At 40.9% G+C, this 21893-nt stretch overlaps 1 protein-coding gene across 1 annotated transcript in view; it reads right to left on the bottom strand.

Annotated features, from left to right (window-relative positions):
* Window positions 1-13352: 13352 nt before the first annotated feature.
* The window catches only part of LOC129854937 (microtubule-associated protein 1B-like), an 86369-nt gene continuing 77828 nt past the window's right edge, over window positions 13353-21893 (bottom strand). The window contains exons 6-7 of the mRNA XM_055922139.1: window positions 21285-21517; window positions 13353-19026 (exon numbers count right to left, since the gene is read on the bottom strand). Of these exons, the coding sequence (XP_055778114.1) occupies window positions 18871-19026; window positions 21285-21517 (389 nt within the window). The 3' untranslated portion in view covers window positions 13353-18870. The remainder of the gene's footprint in view (window positions 19027-21284; window positions 21518-21893) is intronic.

Below are 21893 nucleotides of genomic sequence, written 5' to 3'. Positions count from 1 at the left end.
GTGTTCATTAGGCACCAACCCCCCCCCAAAGAAAAACAAAAAAGAACTCATGGGGAGGGAATACCTGGACTTGTTTAATAAGAAATGTCCCTTGCAAAACGATTTCCCGCTGTGTGCTCTAACGAGCACAGACCTAATCAAGGGGCCCCTCTCTCGCCGTCATAGTCCTCTGACTGGAACATCAGGCATGCAGCCATCGGTATCCAATTACACTTCTTTCTAAAGCGAAACGGGTCACCATGGCAACCCCTGTTCCATTCCTAGGGAGACTACCTGCAAAAGGCTGTTTTCCCTCCAGGGGTGGCAGGATGGCGACCAGGGAGGCAGAGAGGCTGTGTGGGTCTGGTCACCCAACTGCAGACCTCGGAGAGACCGAAAGAAGGCAGGGCTGTCAGCTGAACATGGACCAGCTCTGCTCACTCTCCCTCCTGCCTTGCATCTGCAAAGTGTGTGTATGTGTGTGTTTTACCTCTCCTGTAGATGACTGCTGCAAAATGTATTAGCAGAGATCGAGAGAAAGAAAGAGTAGAGTGTACAAGAAATTCAGAACACCTTCCTAATATTGAGTCATTAGAGCCAGCCTCAGAACACCCTCCATTCATCGGGGCTTGGACTCTAAAATGTGTCAAAAGCGTTCCACAGGGATGCTGGCCCATGTTGACTCCAATGCTTCCCAAAGTTGTGTCAAGTTGGCTGGATGTCCTTTGGGTGGTGGACAAACTGTTGAGTGTGAAAAACCCAGCAGCGGTGCAGTTCTTGACACAAATCAGTGCGCCTGGCACCTACTACCATACCCCCGTTCAAAGGCTCTTAAATATTTTGTCTTGTATATTCACCTTCTGAATGGCACACATACACAATCCATGTCTCAAAGCTTAACAATCCTTCAGTAACCTATCTCCTCCCCTTCATCTACAGTGATTGAATTGGATTTAACAAGCGGCATCAATAATTGATCATAGCTGGATTCACCTGGTCAGTCTGTCATGGCAAGAGCAGGTGTTCTTAATGTTTTGTACATTGTGTATAAACATCCATTCATCATTGGTTGCAGTTACACTACCATTCAAAAGGTTGGGGTCACTTAGAAATGTCCTTGTTTTTGAAAGAAAAGCTATTTTTTTGTCCATTAAAATAACATCAAAATAATCAGAAATACAGTGTAGACATTGTTAATGTTGTAAATGACTATTGTAGCTGGAAACTGATGATTTTGGATGGAATATCTACGTAGGTGTACAGAGGCCTTTATCAGCAACCATCACTCCGGCCTTCTTTAGACTAGTTGAGTATCTGGAGCATAAGCATTTGTGGGTTCGATTACAGGCTCAAAATGGCCAGAAACAAAGACCTTCTTCTTAAACTCATCTGTCTATTCTTGTTCTAAAATATGAAGACTTCCATGTGACAAATTGCCAAGAAACTGAAGATCTCGTACAACGCTGTGTACTACTCCCTTCACAGAACATCACAAACTGGTTTTAACCAGAATAGAAAGAGGATTGGGAGGCCCTGGTGCACAACTGAGCAAGATGACAAGTACATTAGATTGTCTAGTTTGCCTCACAAGCCCTCAACTGGCAGCTTCATTAAATAGTACCCGCAAAACACCAGTCTCAATGTCAACAGGGAATAGGCGATGTACAGACTGATCTAAGTTTGAGGTGTTCGGATCACAAATAAGAACATTCGTGAGACGCAGAAAGAATGAAAAGATGCTGGAGGAGTGCTTGACGCCATCTGTCAATCATGGTGGAGGCAATGTGATGGTCTGGGGGGGCTTAGGTGGTGGAAAAGGGGGAGATTTGTACAGGGTAAAAGGGATGTTGAAGAAGGAAGGCTCTCACTCAATTTTGCAACGCCATGCTATACTCTGTGGATGGCGCTTAATTGGAGCCAATTTCCTTATACAACAGGACAATGACCCAAAGCACAGCTCCAAACTATGCAATACCTATTTAGGGAAGAAGCAGTCAGCTGGTATTCTGTCTAATGGAGTGGCCAGTACAGTCACCGGGTCTCAACCCTGTTGAGCTGTTGTGGGAGCAGCTTGACCGTATGGTAAGTAAGAAGTGCCCATCAAGCCAATCCAACTTGTGGGGGGTGTTTCAGGAATCATGTGGTGAAATCTCTTCAGATTACCTCAACAAATTGACAACTAGAAAGCGAAAGGTCTGCAAGGCTGTAATTGCTGCAAATGGAGGATTCTTTGACGAAAGCAAAGTTTGAAGGACACAATTATTATTTCAATTAAAAATCAATATTTATAACCTTGTCAACATCTTGACTATATTTCCTATTCATTTTGCAACTCATTTCATTTATGTTTTCATGGAAAACAAGGACATTTCTAAGTGACCCCAAACTTTTGAAGGATAATGTACATGGTAGCTATAAGAGTGTGTGTGTGTGTGTGTGTGTGTGTGTGTGTGTGTGTGTGTGTGTGTGTGTGTGTGTGTGTGTGTGTGTGTGTGTGTGTGTGTGTGTGTGTGTGTGTGTGTGTGTGTGTGTGTGTGTGTGAGGATCAATAAATCATCAATCAATAGCATGATCTGGCATAATACCAGTAAGGAGAGAGACGTAATAATATTGGCCAAGGCCAGAGCCTTCCCTCATTTTGCAGTATAAAATCAGCCAGGTGAAATATATTGAGATTTCATACAAACCAGCAAATTTGCTTAGTCAGGGCTTTGTAAATATCAAAATAAAATGTAAAAATACCTTTGATAGGTACAGTGCCTTCAGAAAGTATTCACACCACTTTTCTACATTTTGTTGTGGTTCAAGGTGGGATTAAAATTGATTTAATTGTTATATTTTGTCAACGATCTACACAAAATACTCTTATAGAAAAGTATTCAACCCCCTGAGTCAATACATTCTAGAATTACCTTGCTGTGAGTCTTTCTGGGTAAGTATTCAACCCCCTGAGTCAATACATTCTAGAATCACCTTGCTGTGAGTCTTTCTGGGTAAGTATTCAACCCCCTGAGTCAATACATTCTAGAATCACCTTGCTGTGAGTCTTTCTGGGTAAGTATTCAACCCCCTGAGTCAATACATTCTCCAATCACCTTGCTGTGAGTCTTTCTGGGTAGGTATTCAACCCCCTGAGTCAATACATTCTCCAATCACCTTGCTGTGAGTCTTTCTGGGTAAGTATTCAACCCCCTGAGTCAATACATTCTCCAATCACCTTGCTGTGAGTCTTTCTGGGTAGGTATTCAACCCCCTGAGTCAATACATTCTCCAATCACCTTGCTGTGAGTCTTTCTGGGTAGGTATTCAACCCCCTGAGTCAATACATTCTCCAATCACCTTGCTGTGAGTCTTTCTGGGTAAGTATTCAACCCCCTGAGTCAATACATTCTCCAATCACCTTGCTGTGAGTCTTTCTGGGTAAGTATTCAACCCCCTGAGTCAATACATTCTCCAATCACCTTGCTGTGAGTCTTTCTGGGTAAGTATTCAACCCCCTGAGTCAATACATTCTCCAATCACCTTGCTGTGAGTCTTTCTGGGTAAGTATTCAACCCCCTGAGTCAATACATTCTCCAATCACCTTGTTGTGAGTCTTTCTGGGTAAGTATTCAACCCCCTGAGCCAATGCATTCTCCAATCACCTTGCTGTGAGTCTTTCTGGGTAAGTATTCAACCCCCTGAGTCAATACATTCTCCAATCACCTTGCTGTGAGTCTTTCTGGGTAGGTATTCAACCCCCTGAGTCAATACATTCTCCAATCACCTTGCTGTGAGTCTTTCTGGGTAGGTATTCAACCCCCTGAGTCAATACATTCTCCAATCACCTTGCTGTGAGTCTTTCTGGGTAAGTATTCAACCCCCTGAGTCAATACATTCTCCAATCACCTTGTTGTGAGTCTTTTTGGGTAAGTATTCAACCCCCTGAGTCAATACATTCTCCAATCACCTTGCTGTGAGTCTTTCTGGGTAGGTATTCAACCCCCTGAGTCAATACATTCTCCAATCACCTTGCTGTGAGTCTTTCTGGGTAAGTATTCAACCCCCTGAGTCAATACATTCTCCAATCACCTTGCTGTGAGTCTTTCTGGGTAAGTATTCAACCCCCTGAGTCAATACATTCTCCAATCACCTTGTTGTGAGTCTTTCTGGGTAAGTATTCAACCCCCTGAGTCAATACATTCTCCAATCACCTTGCTGTGAGTCTTTCTGGGTAAGTATTCAACCCCCTGAGTCAATATATTCTCCAATCACCTTGCTGTGAGTCTTTCTGGGTAGGTATTCAACCGCCTGAGTCAATACATTCTCCAATCACCTTGCTGTGAGTCTTTCTGGGTAAGTATTCAACCCCCTGAGTCAATACATTCTCCAATCACCTTGCTGTGAGTCTTTCTGGGTAAGTATTCAACCCCCTGAGTCAATACATTCTCCAATCACCTTGCTGTGAGTCTTTCTGGGTAAGTATTCAACCCCCTGAGTCAATACATTCTCCAATCACCTTGCTGTGAGTCTTTCTGGGTAAGTATTCAACCCCCTGAGTCAATACATTCTCCAATCACCTTGCTGTGAGTCTTTCTGGGTAAGTATTCAACCCCCTGAGTCAATACATTCTCCAATCACCTTGCTGTGAGTCTTTCTGGGTAAGTATTCAACCCCCTGAGTCAATACATTCTCCAATCACCTTGCTGTGAGTCTTTCTGGGTAAGTATTCAACCCCCTGAGTCAATACATTCTCCAATCACCTTGCTGTGAGTCTTTCTGGGTAAGTCTCTAAGAGCTTGTTACCCCTGGATTGTACAATATTTGCACATTATTATAAAAAATCTTCAAGCTCTGTCAAGTTGGTTGTTGATCATTACTTGACAACCATGTTCAAGTCTTGCCATATATTTTCAATCTGATTTAAGTCAACACTCAGCAACATTCACTGTCCTCTTGTTAACTTCTAGTTGCACACAATCCCGGATCCGGGAGCACCCTCATCAGTAAAAAAGCTGACTAGCATAGCCTAGCATAGCGCCACAAGTAAATACTAGCATCTAAATATCATGAAATCACAAGTCCAAGACACCAGATGAAAGATACACATCTTGTGAATCCAGCCATCATTTCTGATTTTTAAATCCAGCCACCATCACAACTCTCACCAAAGCAACTAGAATAACTACAGAGAGCAACGTGAATTACCTAAATACTCATCATTAAACATTTATGAAAAATACACAGCGTACAGCAAATGAAAGACAAAGATCTTGTGAATCCAGACAATATTTCAGATTTTTTAAGTGTTTTACAGCGAAAACACAATTTAGCATTATATTAGCTTACTACAATAGCCAACCACACAGCAGCATTGATTCATGTACGTTAGCGATAGCGAATAAACCAGCAAAAGATATTACATTTTTCACTAACCTTCTCAAAACTTCATCAAATGACAGTCCTATAACATCATATTACACAATACATATATTGTTTGTTCGAAAATGTGCATATTTAGCGGCACAAATCGTGGTTATACAATGAGAATAGTAGCCAAGCTGCAAACAAAATGTCGGGAGAAATCTTGGGAGAGGCACCTAATCTAATCAATAACTAATCATAAACTTGACTAAAAAATACAGGTTGGACAGCAAATGAAAGATACATTAGTTCTTAATGCAACCGCTGTGTTCGATTTTTAAAATTAACGTTACTACGACATACTGCGTGCGTTAAAGCGAGACCGCACCGAAATTAATGGCGGTATAGTAGGTCAACATCTTTCAACAGAACAACGAATTAACATCATAAATAGTTCTTACTATTTGATGAGCTTCCATCAGAATCTTGTGCAAGTTGTCCTTTGTCTAGAAGAATCGTTGCTCGGTTGTAGATTGTCGCCTTCAACTTTGGAATTAGCAGTAAACATTAGCCATGTGGCGAAGACGTGTCCAACTCACTATAACGCAGCACTAAGAAAATTCCGAAAATCGCAATATACTGATATAAACTGATATAACTCGGTTTAAAATAACTACATTATGATGTTTTTAACACCAAATCGAATAAAATCAGAGCCGGATATATCTAAGGCCTATAACGAACGGGTGCACCACCCGTTCCAAGAGCCTTTATACTGCCTCAGATCTACCTAGCAACTCCATTCCAATTCTCACTGCTTGCTGACATCTAGGGGAAGGCGTATGCAGTGCATGTCGACTCATAGATTACATGCAGATTTATAAACTGACCCTGGAACAGAGCCCCAGATTTCAGATTTTTCAGTTCCTGACAGGAAGTTTGCTGCAAAAGGAGTTCTGTTTTACTCACAGATATAATTCAAACGGTTTTAGAAACTAGGGAGTGTTTTCTATCCAATAGTAATAATAATATGCATATTGTACGAGCAAGAATTGAGTACGAGGCAGTTTAATTTGGGAACGAATTTTTACAAAGTGAAAACAGCACCCCCCCTATTGAGAAAAGGTTTTAAGCAACTCCAGTGTAGATTTGGCCTTGTGTTTTCAATTATTGTCCTGCTGAACGGTGAATTCATCTCCCAGCGTCTGATGGAAATCAGACTGAACCAGGTTTTCCTCTAGGATTTTGCCTGTGCTTAGCTCCATTTAGTAAAAAAAAACTGAAAAAACTTCCAGTCCTTTATGATTACAAGCATACCCATAACAGGATGTAGCCAGCACTGTGCTTGAAAATATGAAGAGTGGTACTCAGTTATGTGTTGTATTGTATTTGCCGCAAACATAAAACTTTGTATTCAGGAAAAAAAGTGAATTGCTTTGCCACATTTTTTGCAGTATTACTTTTAGTGCCTTGTTACATGATACATGTTTTGGAATATTGTATTATGTACATGCTTCCTACTTTTCACTCTGTCATTTATGTTAGTATTGTGGACTAACTACAATGTTGTTGATCCGTCCTCAGTTCTCCTATCACAGCCATTAAAATAGCAGTTTTAAAGTCACCATTGGCCTCATGGTGAAATCCCTGAGCGGTTTCCGTCCTCTCCGGCAACTGAGTTAGGAAGGACGCCTGTATCTTTTTATTGACTGGGTGTATTGATACACCATCCAAAGTGCAATTAATAACTGCTCCTGAGTGGCACAGTGGTCTAAGGCACTGTATCTCAGTCCTAGAGACGTCACTACAGACCCTGGTTCGATCCCGGGCTGTATCACAACCGGCCGTGATCGGGAGTCCCGTAGGGCGGCGCACTGTTCGACTGAGGGACTTTACAGATAACTGTATGTGTGGGGTACAGAGATGAGGTAGTCATTCAAAAATCATCTGAAACACTATTAATGCACACAAGAGTCTATGCAACTTATGTGACTTGTTAATTAAAGCAAATTCCTGAACTTATTTAGGCGTGCCATAACAAAGGGCTTGAATACTTACTTATTGACATTTCTGAAGGCACTGTACAGTGTGAGTGGGGTGTAGTCAGCACTGGTAAACCTTACTCTCATATTTCCCATATATAACTTTTCAAATCTCCTTTAGGCAACAGGGGTAACAGTAATATTTACCTGTCAAATGATATGGTGACCAAGCCTGTAACATGTTCTCTGACGTCTCTCCTTACATCTTCTGTTGACATACGGTTGACTCCTAACCTGAGATACTGTATGCATTCGTAAATCAGGCATTGATGTAAAAGGAATATTTTCAGAACGGGAAGTAAGATATCATCCCTGCATTGAAAATCTATGTCATTTTCTCCTACTTTACAGTTTTCTGGTTTGATTTATGCAGTATGTTAAGTCAGGATTCAGCCCTTAGACAATGTAAAAAGATTGACAGACATTGACTTGGCTCTTGCTGAATGATTAAATATTAATTATTAGCATACTTCCATTTCATTTTTGACTATGACCCTATATCATAGTCTCCCAAGATTGACAATAGCAATTTATAGACTAAAGCATATCGTGCTACTTTAAACTTAGCCATTAATAATCCTCACAAAAATGTACTATTTGTCAAAACACCACTGAAGAATAGGCATTAATCAAGGTTTGCAAATACCTGGCTAACAAGAATGTCCAAATAAGGTTTAAGAGAACCAATAGCGTAATTTTTGTTTGAGCAGGTACATTTTTTTATGGAAAACTAATAGATTTTAGATGAATTCCTATAAAAAGCATTGAGCTGGCACACACCCAGACAACATTATTTAGTGTGGAGGTGCTGACCAACGGAGAATAAACTGTAAGATATAAAAAACAAAGAGAGTCTCACACTCTATATGTATAACCTCCCAGTCATTTATTGGGTAAAACACTTAGGTGAAGTCCTGACAGAAGCCTGACACATTGTTGGGAGAAAATATCATGTTATACATGTCATCTTAAATGTCATAGAAAGAGCAGCTGTTCCTAATGTTTTGTACACTCCCTGTATAAACATCCATTCATCATTGGTTGCAGAAGATTGAATTAGATTTAATTTGTAATCTCAGTCTTTCGTGACTTTAATCAATAAATGTTTATTATAAGTGAGACTAGAGATGATGAATGTGGCGTCAACTACCAACCAGTCTGCCCATTTGTTTTGTGTTTAGGTAAACAGCTCATTGTTGACTTGTTTGAGGTCAGTGTTAGCTTTGTGTGTGGTCAGTGTTAGCTTTGTGTGTCATCAGTGTTAGCTTTGTGTGTGGTTAGTGTTAGCTTTGTGTGTGGTCAGTGTTAGCTTTGTGTGTCATCAGTGTTAGCTTTGTGTGTCATCAGTGTTAGCTTTGTGTGTCATCAGTGTTAACGTTGTGTGTCATCAGTGTTAACTTTGTGTGTCATCAGTGTTAGCTTTGTGTGTGGTCAGTGTTAGCTTTGTGTGTCGTCAGTGTTAGCTTTGTGTGTCGTCAGTGTTAGCTTTGTGTGTCATCAGTGTTAGCTTTGTGTGTGGTCAGTGTTAGCTTTGTGTGTGGTCAATACTAGCTTTGTGTGTGGTCAATACTAGCTTTGTGTGTGGTCAATACTAGCTTTGTGTGTGGTCAATACTAGCTTTGTGTGTGGTCAATACTAGCTTTGTGTGTGGTCAATACTAGCTTTGTGTGTGGTCAGTGTTAGCTTTGTGTGTCATCAGTGTTAGCTTTGTGTGTCATCAGTGTTAGCTTTGTGTGTCATCAGTGTTAACGTTGTGTGTCATCAGTGTTAACTTTGTGTGTCATCAGTGTTAGCTTTGTGTGTGGTCAGTGTTAGCTTTGTGTGTCGTCAGTGTTAGCTTTGTGTGTCGTCAGTGTTAGCTTTGTGTGTCATCAGTGTTAGCTTTGTGTGTGGTCAGTGTTAGCTTTGTGTGTGGTCAATACTAGCTTTGTGTGTGGTCAATACTAGCTTTGTGTGTGGTCAATACTAGCTTTGTGTGTGGTCAATACTAGCTTTGTGTGTGGTCAATACTAGCTTTGTGTGTGGTCAATACTAGCTTTGTGTGTGGTCAGTGTTAGCTTTGTGTGGGGTCCGTGTTAGCTTTGTGTGGTCCGTGCTAGCTAACTTGTCCCGAAGCCACTACTGCATTGTCTTGACTGTGTGCTTAGGGTCGTTGTCGAAGTGAACCTTCGTGCCAGTCGTAGGTCCTGAGCGTTCTGGACCAAGTTTTCATCCACGGTCTCTCTGTACTTTGCTTCGTTCATCTTTCCCTCAATCCTGACTAGTCTCCCAGTCCCTGCCACTGAAAACCATCCCCACAGCATGATGCTGCCCCCACCACGCTTCACCATAGGGATGGTGCCAGGTTTCCTCCAGACGTGACACTTGGCATTCAGGCCAAATAGTTCAATCTTGGTTTCATCAGACCAGAGAATCTTGTTTCTCATGGTCTGAGAGTCCTTTAGGTACCTTTTGGCAAACTCTAAGCGGGCTTTCATGTGCCTTTTACTGAGGAGTGGCTTCCATCTGGCCACTGTACCATAAAGGCCTGGTTGATGGAGTGCTGCAGAGATGGTTGTCCTTCTGGAAGGTTCTCCACAGAGGAACTCTGGAGCTCTGTCAGAGTGACCATCGGGTTCTTGGTCACCTCCCTGACCAAGGCCCTTCTCCCCCGATTGCTAAGTTTGGCTCTAGGCTCAGCTCTAGGAAGAGTCTTGGTGGTTCCAAACTTCTTCCATTTAAGAATGATGGATGCCACTGTGTTCTTGGGGACATTCAATGCTGCAGACATTTTTTTGGTACCCTTCAACCAGATCTGTGCCTTGACACAATCCTGTCTCGGAGCTTTACAGACAATTCCTTTGACCTCATAGCCTGCTTTTGCTCTGACATGCACTATCAACTGTGGGACTTTATATAGACAGGTGTGTGTCTTTCCAAATCATGTCTAATCAATTGAATTGACCACAGGTTGACTCAAAACAAATTGTATTAATATCTCAAGGCTGATCAATGGATACAGGATGCACGTGCGCTCAATTTCGTTTTTCATAGCAAAGGATCTGAATATTTATGTAAATAAGGTATTTCCATTTTTTATTCGTAATAATTTTGCAAACATTTCTAAAAATATATTTTCGCTTTGTCATTATGGGGTATTGTGATGTCATTATGTGGTTATTGTGATGTCATTATGTGGTTATTGTGTGTAGAGTGATGAGATTTTTTTTTTTTTTTACGAATTTTAAAATAACGCTGTAACGTAACAAAATGTGGAAAAAGTCAAGGGGTCTGAATACTTTCCTAATGCACTATAAATAAACCCTGGACTGTACATGAAAGGAACGCTCCCTCTGACATGCCCCGTTTCCTTTCCCCTCTCTATACTACCCTATCAATACTCTATACTACCCTATCAATACTCTATACTACCCTATCAATACTCTATACTACCCTATCAATACTATATACTACCCTATCAATACTCTATACTACCCTATCAATACTCTATACTACCCTATCAATACTCTATACTATCCTATCAATACTCTATACTACCCTATCAATACTCTATACTACCCTATCAATACTCTATACTACCCTATCAATACGCTATACTACCCTATCAATACTCTATACTACCCTATCAATACTCTATACTACCCTATCAATACTCTATACTACCATATCAATACTCTATACTACCCTATCAATACGCTATACTATCCTATCAATACTCTATACTACCCTATCAATACTCTATACTACCCTACCAATACTCTCCATACTATTTATTTATTTTTTATTTCACCTTTATCTAACCAGGTAGGCCAGTTGAGAACAAGTTCTCATTTACAACTGCAACCTGGCCAAGATAAAGCAAAGCAGTGCGACACAAACAACAACACAGAGTTACACATGGAATAAACAAATGTACAGTCAATAACACAATAGAAAAGTCTGTATACAGTGTGTGCAAATGAGGTAGGATAAGGGAGGTAACGCAATAAATAGGCCATAGGGGCGAAGTAATTACAATTTAGCAATGACACACTGGAGTGATAGATGTGCAGAATATGAATGTGTGAGTAGAGATACTGGGGTGCAAAGGAGCAAAAAAAGAATAACAATATGAGGATGAGGTAAATAGATGGGCTATTTCCAGATGGGCTATGTACAGGTGCAATGATCTGTGAGCTGCTCTGACAGCTGATGTTTAAAGTTAGTGAGGGAGATATGAGTCTCCAGCTTCAGCGATTTTTGCAATTCGTTCCAGTCATTGGCAGCAGAGAACTGGAAGGAAAGGCGGCCAAAGGAGGAAAAGGCTTTGGGGGTGACCAGTGAAATATACCTGCTGGAGCACGTGCTACGGGTGGGAGCTGCTATGGTGACCAGTGAGCTGAGATAAGGCGGGGCTTTACCTAGCAAAGACTTATAGATGACCTCAATGGGATTGAGATTCGGGCTCTTCGCTGGCCGTGGCAGAACACTGACATTCCTGTCTTGCAGGAAATCACGCACAGAACATGCAGGATGGCTGGTAGCATTGTCATGCTGGAGGGTCATGTCAGGATGAGCCTGCAGGAAGGGTACCACATGAGGGAGGAGGATGTCTTCCCTGTAAAGCACAGCGTTGAGATTGCCTGCAATGACAACCAGCTCAGTCCGATGATGCTGTGACACACCGCCCCAGACCATGACGGACCCTGCACCTCCAAATCGATCCCGCTACAGAGTACAGGCCTCGGTGTAACGCTTATTCCTTCAACGATAAACGTGAATCCAACCATCATCCCTGGTGAGACAAAACCGCGACTCGTCAGTGAAGAGCACTTTTTGCCAGTCCTCTCTGGTCCAGCGACGGTGGGTTTGTGCCCATATGTGACGTTGTTGCCGGTGATGTCTGGTGAGGACCTGCCTTACAACAGGCCTACAAGCCCTCAGTCCAGCCTCTCTCAGCCTATTGCAGACACTCTGAGCACTTATGGAGGATTGTGCGTTCCTGGTGTAACTCGGGCAGTTGTTGTTGCCATCCTTTACCTGTCCTGCAGGGGTGATGTCCTGATATAACGATCCTGTGCAGGTGTTGTTACGTGGTCTGTCACTGTGAGGACAATCAGCTGTTCGTCCTGTCTCCCTGTAGCGCTGTCTTAGGCGTCTCACAGTACAGACATTGCAATTTATTGCCCTGGCCACATCTGCAGTCCTCATGCCTCCTTGCAGCATGCACGTTCACGCAGATGAGCAGGGACCCTGGACATTTTCCTTTGGTGTTTTTCAGAGTCAGTAGAAAGGCCTCTTTAGTGTCCTAAGTTTTCATTACTGTGACCTTAATTGCCTACCGTCTGTAAGCTGTTAGTGTTTTAACGACCGTTCCACAGGTGCATGTTCATTAATTATTTATGATTCATTGAACAAGCATGGGAAACAGTGTTAAAACCCTTCACAATTAAGATCTGTCAAGTTATTTGGATTTTTACGAATTATCTTTGAAAGACAGGGTCCTGAAAAAGGGACGTTTCTTTTTTTTGCTGAGTTTATAATATCCTGTACTATCCTACCAATACTCTCTATACTATCATAATCTATAATATCCTATACTATCCTACCAATACTCTATATTACCCTACCAATACTCTATACTATCCTAATCTATAATATCCTATACTATCATATACTACCCTATCAATACTCTTTAATACCCTATCAATTCTTTCTATACTATCCATTCCTCAAACATTTCAACCTGAATGGATTTGTGAAGGAATTCATTTATTGTTTGGTGTCCATATAGTGTATGGTGTCCATATTAGGACAGCCTCAGAGTACATTGTTTTCATAGTTATTTCATTAATTTCTCCTTTTGGCTACATTTTTGGGCTAATGAATCTTTCACGATGTGTTCCTTTTAGACTGCATATGCCCCTCCCCCTTCATTTACGTAGGAGTCACAACACAACACCAACTCACATGAGAGAGAAAGATCCTAAAACAACAAGCGGGTCGTGGTCTGATTTCAATAAATGCATTTTTATTGGGTGATCACCAGGCTGTTTCCCTTTTACAATTAATCTGCGGTAGGCCTAGTTGTAGTTTAGCATTTTAGATTTAAAGAGAGAGAGAGGGAGAGAATTTTCTACAATTGCACTGAAGATAGTAACAGAACTAAGATTAATACAGCGACAAAGACCCAAGAACTACAACATGTTTTATTATAACAACATCTTAGGGCAAAACAGTCACGCACAGCACAGTTATAATATATGCCATCCCAGTATCAGTTAAACAATCAGCTGTTTCAAATATACCATTTTAAAAGAGCATTTCCTGTTTTCATTTTCATGTTAATAAACAATTACATTCAGGATTATAACCAAATACTTCACATGCAGAGAGATAAGATGGGACAATGATATATGTTCAAAAGAGTTAAATCTTTTTATGATGAGAGAGTTGGGGAGAATGGAATTGAAACTGAAAGCCGTTTATGTTTCATCTGAAGCTACCTAGTTATCATTGGCTATGTTTCTTTGTTCAAGGCTTGGGAAGTTTTGATCATACACTTGATTAAAATCTGCTAAAATAACAAGAAGGAGCATACGCGTCATAACATATCTATTTAGATTTTGTTTTAAGGTGTATATACATAGTTGTGTACAGTACATAAATGTACATGTATCATTCATTTGACTAAATCGTTATTTTTTTTCTGTCTCCAATGTGTTTTTCAAGTCATATTCAGGAAAAGTTTCAGCTGCAGTTAGTTTCTGTGTTATTGTAAGTATGTTTCTGTTTGTATAGGACACCAAGTCTTTGTGTTGTCATAAATGACAGTTTTCTCCTCTTGGGACAGAACCGCAAATGAAACAACAGCCACTGCAATGTGAATAAACTGTGCTATCCGTTTTGAGTTACAATCATTGTTCTAGAAATTAAATCTGAATACAGTAGTCTGTCTCTTCCTTAGGCTTTCCTCCACTGATATATCTCTTAGATATTTGCGTACAATTCTGTTTTGTTTGTTTTTTTTGTCCAGCAGCATTCTGTATAGTACCAACTGTACCAATAGTATTATTTCAGGTTTAGTGCATTCTGCAAAGTCATATTTTGGATATTTTTTTTTTATTTAGCATTTCACAGCCATCTGCCAAGGCCCCAGGGTGCTTGATCCTAAGGCTGGGTATTTGGAATCGAACCACCAAGATGCTCCACGACAACTTAAAACAAAACTCAGACTTGAGGACAATACACCATATCAACCCATTCAGAAAACCCATGCCATAGACAGTATACGTTAAACAGCCAATCTTGAGCCTGGTTCAGATTTCCTACACACCTACCCTGTACTAGATATAGAGTGCCAAAAAGGGGTAGAGAGACTTAGATTGATATGATCCGTTTAGAAACCGTAGTTCGTGACGACATTGTAATATATCCAAGGCCATGTATTTATACCTTCACTAACAACCTGTCGTAGGGTTAGTGTGGCCCCTCTATCCCGGGACATGTAGTTGCGCATACACAGCGATTTGATAAACATCCTCCATCTCTATCCCCGGGGGATAGAGATGCTCTCTCTCACTCAGCGTAGCAGCTAGTCTGACCTTCCTATTAATCAACATGACAAGCATTTCAACGCATTCGCAGTGCATACTAACTCTAAAGCTAACAAAATTGAGTATCTCAATAATACTGAAAGAAACCATTCAGCCGGAGCCGCGAGTCCGACTAGCTCTGCCGCGTTGCTAGTCAGAGTGGGCCGGGCTAGGAACAGACCTGGGGGAAGCTGTCCTGCAGCCTATTATAGCAGCGTACATTTGAGTAAGTTGAGAAGAGAAAAAAAAGGACAAAGATGGCACTGTTCTCAGGCTAGTGCAAGATGGCTACAGACTGTGGCTTTATGGGTTTAGCCTAAGAGGAGACTCCGTTAGGTTCTGGATCCGATAGAGGGAGAGAATGTTCCTCTTGCAGGTCGATGTAAAGGATGTCTGTGCGTCTGCAGACTATGAGTCATAGACAGTGTCTCCAGCAATATCTGTCTGCCCCTCCCAGTCCACTCTCTCTGGCCTCAAGCCAGGAGCCCCAAACACACAACACAGCAGCTCTACACAGAAACACGTTACATTTAAGAATCACTAAGCAAAAAAGAATGCTGAAAATCAGACGCTTATTATAAAACATATTTTTAGCCAGTCTTTTCAAAAATACAATCTAAGAAATGTAAACAAAAGAGACAATCATAACTGTTAGTCCTACATGTAACTGAAATATTGAAAAACGATTCAAATCAATTAAAAAAATCTAATACTGATAATTTATACATCAATTAATTTAACTAATACAACTACAAAAAAACGACCAGAAAAGTACAATAAAACATAAAACAAACTAAATAATTACTCTATAATCGCTATGGAATTTAACGCAAATCCGAATCACGTTTTGTAATGAGCTCCAATGAGCAGTGCGACAAAGTAAGAAGCTCCACCTCTGATTACCCACCGCAAACGGTAACTTTGAAGACACACTATGTTGTCCCTGTCTCTCTGTGTGTGTGTGTCACTCAAGCACGTACTACAACGCAAAACGTCATTCTACTTGTAAGACCTGTGGTACACGTGCCACATCTCTATCCACTACAATCAACAACATCACATTCATGTTCGTTTGATAAATATGATCTTAGGGTTGAAAAGTTGGTTTTTATTAGATAAATATCTACCTTGTGTTATTGTTGGAACGTCTTCACATACAGTATGGAGCGTTTGCTCTAGCCACCTGTTCTAAAATCAAAGGCTACCATAGTCCACGTTATGGTAAAGAACGCTGAATAAAAATAACATGTGTGCTTCTCTCACTAGAACCACAGCCCCACTCCGAAGCTCCTCGTCTCCCCTTTGAAAAGTACATTCTTGCTCTTTGACCACATTATTGTCTGATGCATTTTCTGGGCGGCACTTTAAGATAGGGGACAAATGCTAACCAGCAATAAACTGATAAGAAACTGAATATAAAACGTGCTGGCTAAATGTGCTCGCTAAGCTGGCTACCGCACCTAGCTGCTCGCTAAGCTCACCTACCAACTGTGTGTATACAGTATACAGTATTCAGCATACATCCACATGGATCAGACTAGATGCAGTATTCCTGGACAACAACTATGGATTTGTTTGATATTCTAAAGTGTTCCCCTTTCTACAGTTTCTTGTGTTATCCCTGGATCCAGGTTCCCCTCTCTACAGTTTCTTGTGTTATCCCTGGATCCAGGTTCCCTTCTCTACAGTTTCTTGTGTTATCCCTGGATCCAGGTTCCCCTCTCTACAGTTTCTTGTGTTATCCCTGGATCCAGGTTCCCTTCTCTACAGTTTCTTGTGTTATCCCTGGATCCAGGTTCCTCTCTACAGTTTCTTGTGTTATCCCTGCATCCAGGTTCCCCTCTCCACAATGCCTACTTTAAAAGTAACCCTTGACCAATACCAATACCCCAACCAGAAGGCACATGAGAGCGATTGTCTACCACCCCTGTCATGTTTCCATCAATTCATTAAATAGTTTCATACAGACAGTATAATTGAACTGAAAACGGGAGAAAACATCAAACGTAATACATTCATCTCGGTTGCCTCTGTCCCGACCAATCAACTGCATTCATTTAAACATCCTTCTCTAATGGGTTACACAATCTCTCCATGTATCAACATATCAACATACCAACAAAGACCGTGGTAATGGCTTCAGATCACAGGAGGACTGGCTCGTGGTAACGACTGGAGCGGAATCAGTGGAATGGTATCAAATACATCAAACACATGGTTTCCATGGTGTTTGATGCCATTCCATTGACTCTGTTCCGGCCATTATTATGAGCTGTCCCTCCCCTCAGCAGCCTCCACTGCTTCATATATTGATAAAGAACCATTACATCCAGCAGAAATATAGCTAATACAAGAGAACCATCTCTTTGCCTGGTGCCTACAGTGTAACGTTCATTTTAGCAAACACACAGCCAAACGGTAAGGTATTGGAACATGTTTATAGGCTACTCGAGGGAGGAGTCTGAGCTAAATGCAAGAATCATGCTTCAGCTACCGAGGAAAAATAATTCATAAAAGCTAGCTAGTTATTTAAACTGAAAGTAGCACTTTCAGGCCCCTCCTAAAGCCTCACGACAAGCTATGTGGTAATAGTCCTCTGTAACACTAGTTGACGTAGTTAAGAGTACTGACAAAGTCAAACGGTACAGCATCTAGAGCTGCATCTTACGTAATATCTCCTAACAGGAGTAATGTCTTATATATCGAAAACAAAGCCTCAATTTAGGATACTTACTAAGCTACTACCATTATACAACATTGTGCGTAGTCTGCGTACAAGCGAGATCAAGTAACTGTTCATCTCGTAATGGTTTTGGACTTATTTTGGAGAGTGTTAACAACTGGCCGTGTCCGAATATCCATACTTGCATCCTAAATAGTAGGCCGTTTGAGTATGTGAAATTTCGAAAAATCGAGTATTCATGAAATGCCCAGATGTCATACTTATTTAGGCTGTTCGTCTGGTAGAATTTACTACACACTATTGAGGAAGTGAATCGTTTTTTCACACCCGCGCTCGTTCGACACCAGCTGATAATCAGATGTGCTTTACAAAAAATGAACAAATGACGTGGGACCAAGTGCGATAACACGTTTGATTATGCCTTCTCATTATGGACGAGTAGTATGTTGATATTTGTTGCTTGCTGCATACGTTTTTATTACGTTTTTATTACTAAGTACATTGTAGTATGTAGTACAATTAGTACGCAGTATACAGTTTAGGTAAGTAGTAGGCAAGCCAGATTTCGGACACAGCCACTGTCTTACCTCAAGACTGTTTTGGCACTTACTTTGGCCCTTTGGATAAGCGATTTATACATTTTATTTTCATTTTGTATTTCTCTGTTGAGTTTAAGACAATAAGTAAGAGTGTTTAAGTTTCACATGTTGAATGTGACTTAACTGTGCACGATCTTAATGGAGCATTAGGCACTAGATGCCCCAACAACAAATCGATACATTGTTAAGATAGCACTATTAGTTGGAAAGTGTTGTCCATTTAGATGTGGATTTGAGGTGCAGTACAGTGATTTGAAAGCTGAAATAACTATTGAGAATGATCCTCATCACGGATGATGTGCGTGATCAGAATATGTGCACGTTGGAGAGGTGATATGTGAAGAAAAAAAAAACTATATTGTTTAAGACCGAATCTAATAAAGAGGTGTTTTTATCGTGCAAGTATGTTATTTAAATGGAAAGCATAATTGAAACAAATATACATCACACCTTTGTACAGCTACCATGTATCCTGTACTTTAGCTATGTTTCTGCCTGACATACTGTAGCTGGCTGTTGTCAGATAACATTGACCAGTTGGAAGCCAGTGCACATGCCGAAGACGGCAGCAAATGCAATGGAATCTTACATATGGGATGATAAAGAGTAGCATGGATGAGGGGAGGAGGAAATAGCAACGGGTACAGAACTTAGAACTCAATCTTGCAGGCAGGGAAGGACTCATCCTGCATGACCACTGTGCTGCTACTGGCCAAGACCATAATGTTCAGGTCCTGCTGTTTCTCGTGCGTCTGCTGGTACCAGTCCCGCGTCACCTCCGTGTCATGAGTAGGGATCAGAGTCACCTAGGTTAGAGATGGAGGACATGTAACAAGTCAAATTCACCAATACATTGATCAAGCAATTAGCCGAGCCGGCAAAATTAGGCAGCATAACGTCAAAAAACATTTTTTCCCCCCTCGTCAATAATATGTCATAAGAAGATTATAACGAACCAGGAATATTATTTTTAAGACGTCTGGTCAAATTACAACCAGATTAAGACGTGTTTTTTGTCGGATTCTAAATTAATGTTTTTCAAAATGTCATATTACAGCACAACCAGTAAACAACAGGACTATGATGTCACAAAATATGTCATACTGATGTTATTGCAACCAGTTTTGCCAACTGGGAATATTGAACAACATTGACAATTACACTACTGTTCAAAAGCTTGGAACTTAGAAATATCCTTGTTTTTGAAATATATATTATTTCCCCCCCCCATCTAAATAACATCAAATTGATCAGAAATACAGTGTAGACATTGTTAATGTTGTAAATGACTATTGTAGCTGGAAACTGATGATTTTTAATGGAATATCTACATAGGCGTACAGAGGCCCATTATCAGCAACCATCACTCCTGTGTTCCATTGGCACGTTGTGTTAGCTATTCCAAGTTGATCATTTTAAAAGGCTAATTGATCATTAGAGAACCCTTTTGCAATTATGTTAGCACAGCTGAAAACTGTTGTCCTGATTAAAGAAGCAATAAAACTGGCCTTCTTTAGACTAGTTGAGTATCTGAAGCATCAGCATTTGTGGGTTCGATTACTGGCTCAAAATGGCCAGAAACAAAGACCTTCTTCTGAAACTCATCAGTCTATTCTTGTTCTGAGAAATGAAGGCTATTCCATGTGACAAATTGCCAAGAAACTGAAGATCTCGTACAACGTTGTCTACTACTCCCTTCACAGAACAGCACAAACTGGTTCTAACCAGAATAGAAAGAGGAGTGGGAGGCCCCGGTGCACAACTGAGAAAAAGGACAAGTACATTAGAGTCTAGTTTGAGAAACAGACGCCTCACAAGTCCTCAACTGGCAGCTTCATTAAATAGTACCCGCAAAACACCAGTCTCGAAGTCAACAGTGAAGAGGCGACTCTCGGATTTTGGCCTTCTAGGCAGAGTTGCAAATAAAAAGCCACATCTCAGACTGGCCAATAAAAAGAAAAGATTAAGATGGGCAAAAAAACACAGGACACTGGACAGAGGTAGGTTGGGAAAAAGGTGTTATGGACAGACAAATCTAAGTTTGAGGTGTTCGGATCACAAATAAGAACATTAGTGAGACGCAGAAAAAATGAAAAGATGCTGGAGTAGTGCTTGACGCCATCTTTAAAGCATGGTGGAGGCAATGTGATGGTCTGGGGGTGCTTAGGTGGTGGTAAAGTGGGAGATTTGTACAGGGTAAAAGAAATCTTGAAGAAGGAAGGCTATCACTCCATTTTGCAACGCCATGCCATACCCTGTGGCCAGCACAGTCACCGGATCTCAACCCTATTGAGCTGTTGTGGGAGCAGCTTGACCGTTTGGTAAGTAAGAAGTGCCCATCAAGCCAATCCAACTTGTGGGAGGTGCTTCAGGAAGCAGGGGGTCAAATCTCTTCAGATTACCTCAACAAATTGACAACTAGAATGCCAAAGGTCTGCAAGGCTGTAATTTCTGCAAATGGAGGATTCTTTGACGAAAGGACACAATTATTATTTCAATTAAAAATCATTATTCATAACTTTGTCAACATCTTGACTATATTTCCTATTCATTTTGTAATTAATTTAATGTATGTTTTCATGGAAAACAAGGACATTTCTAAGTGACCCCAAACTTTTGAACGGTAATGTACATTGTAACATTCACAATCTAAACGCTCAAATAATGATGTCAGTCTCAGTGGCTGTAAACAATGACATACATTGTCTAAAGCATTGTCAAGCATCTGTTTACACTACCAAGTCCATTTTACAAGTGATTCAGATCAGTGATTCTGAATATATCCCTCTGGATCCTGAGATTAGCAGTGGTGCAGAATGTCTCCACAGCGAGAAAACACAGGCTAAATGGAAATGTGGAGAAAAGTCAAAACAAATTTAGGAAAAACGTAGAAAACTGAATGTGGAAGAAAAAAAAAGTCTAACAGAATGTACTAACAATGTGGAGAAAAGTCCAAACAAAATTAACTAACAATGTGGAGAAATGTCAAACATTTACTTAACAGCAGAGCCTGCATGTATGCAGACAGAGAGAGAGACCGAGGGAAAGAAATAGAGCAAAGCACCTGTAGATTGGAGCCCCATGTGGCCTTGCCCTCCAAAAGGGCATCCAGGACACCACGACTGGGCTCGCCACCGGCCGGGTCGTTGCCGCTCACCACGTAGTACGCAGCACGCACCCGCTTGAAGAACTCCTGGTCCACGTTCTTGGCACTGCAGTGGTTGGGCACGTAGGCCAGGTCCACATAGATTGGAGGCCCAGGGGGGACGGCTGAACTAGATTTCTGGGAGTTGGTACCTGGAGGAGGAGGGACCATATTGTAAAATTGGAGCAGTCTCTACTGACTTTAGAATGTCTAATGACTTTAGAATGACTAATGACTTTAGAATGTCTAATGCCTTTAAAATTACTAATGACTAATGACTATAGAATGACTAATGACTTTTCCCCTGTTTGAATGGGGGGGGGTCAGACTTCTATGTCTATGTAAATCAAGAGTAAATTAGAATGGGGAAGTGTGTGTCATTAAGCCTCTGGGTGATGATTTTTGAAATTTAAAGGGGAATGGAAACACTAGGATTTAGAACACCAGCTAACTGTAACTGATTTACTTCCTAAAGTGTTTCCTTTCCCCTTTAGGGTTATAACGTATTGCATTGTTATCATCTTTGAT

The sequence above is a fragment of the Salvelinus fontinalis genome, chromosome 5, assembly GCF_029448725.1.
Source record: "Salvelinus fontinalis isolate EN_2023a chromosome 5, ASM2944872v1, whole genome shotgun sequence".
Taxonomy (NCBI): domain Eukaryota; kingdom Metazoa; phylum Chordata; class Actinopteri; order Salmoniformes; family Salmonidae; genus Salvelinus; species Salvelinus fontinalis.
Note: the sequence above shows the minus strand (reverse complement) of the source record. Positions and strands in the feature narration are given on the sequence as shown.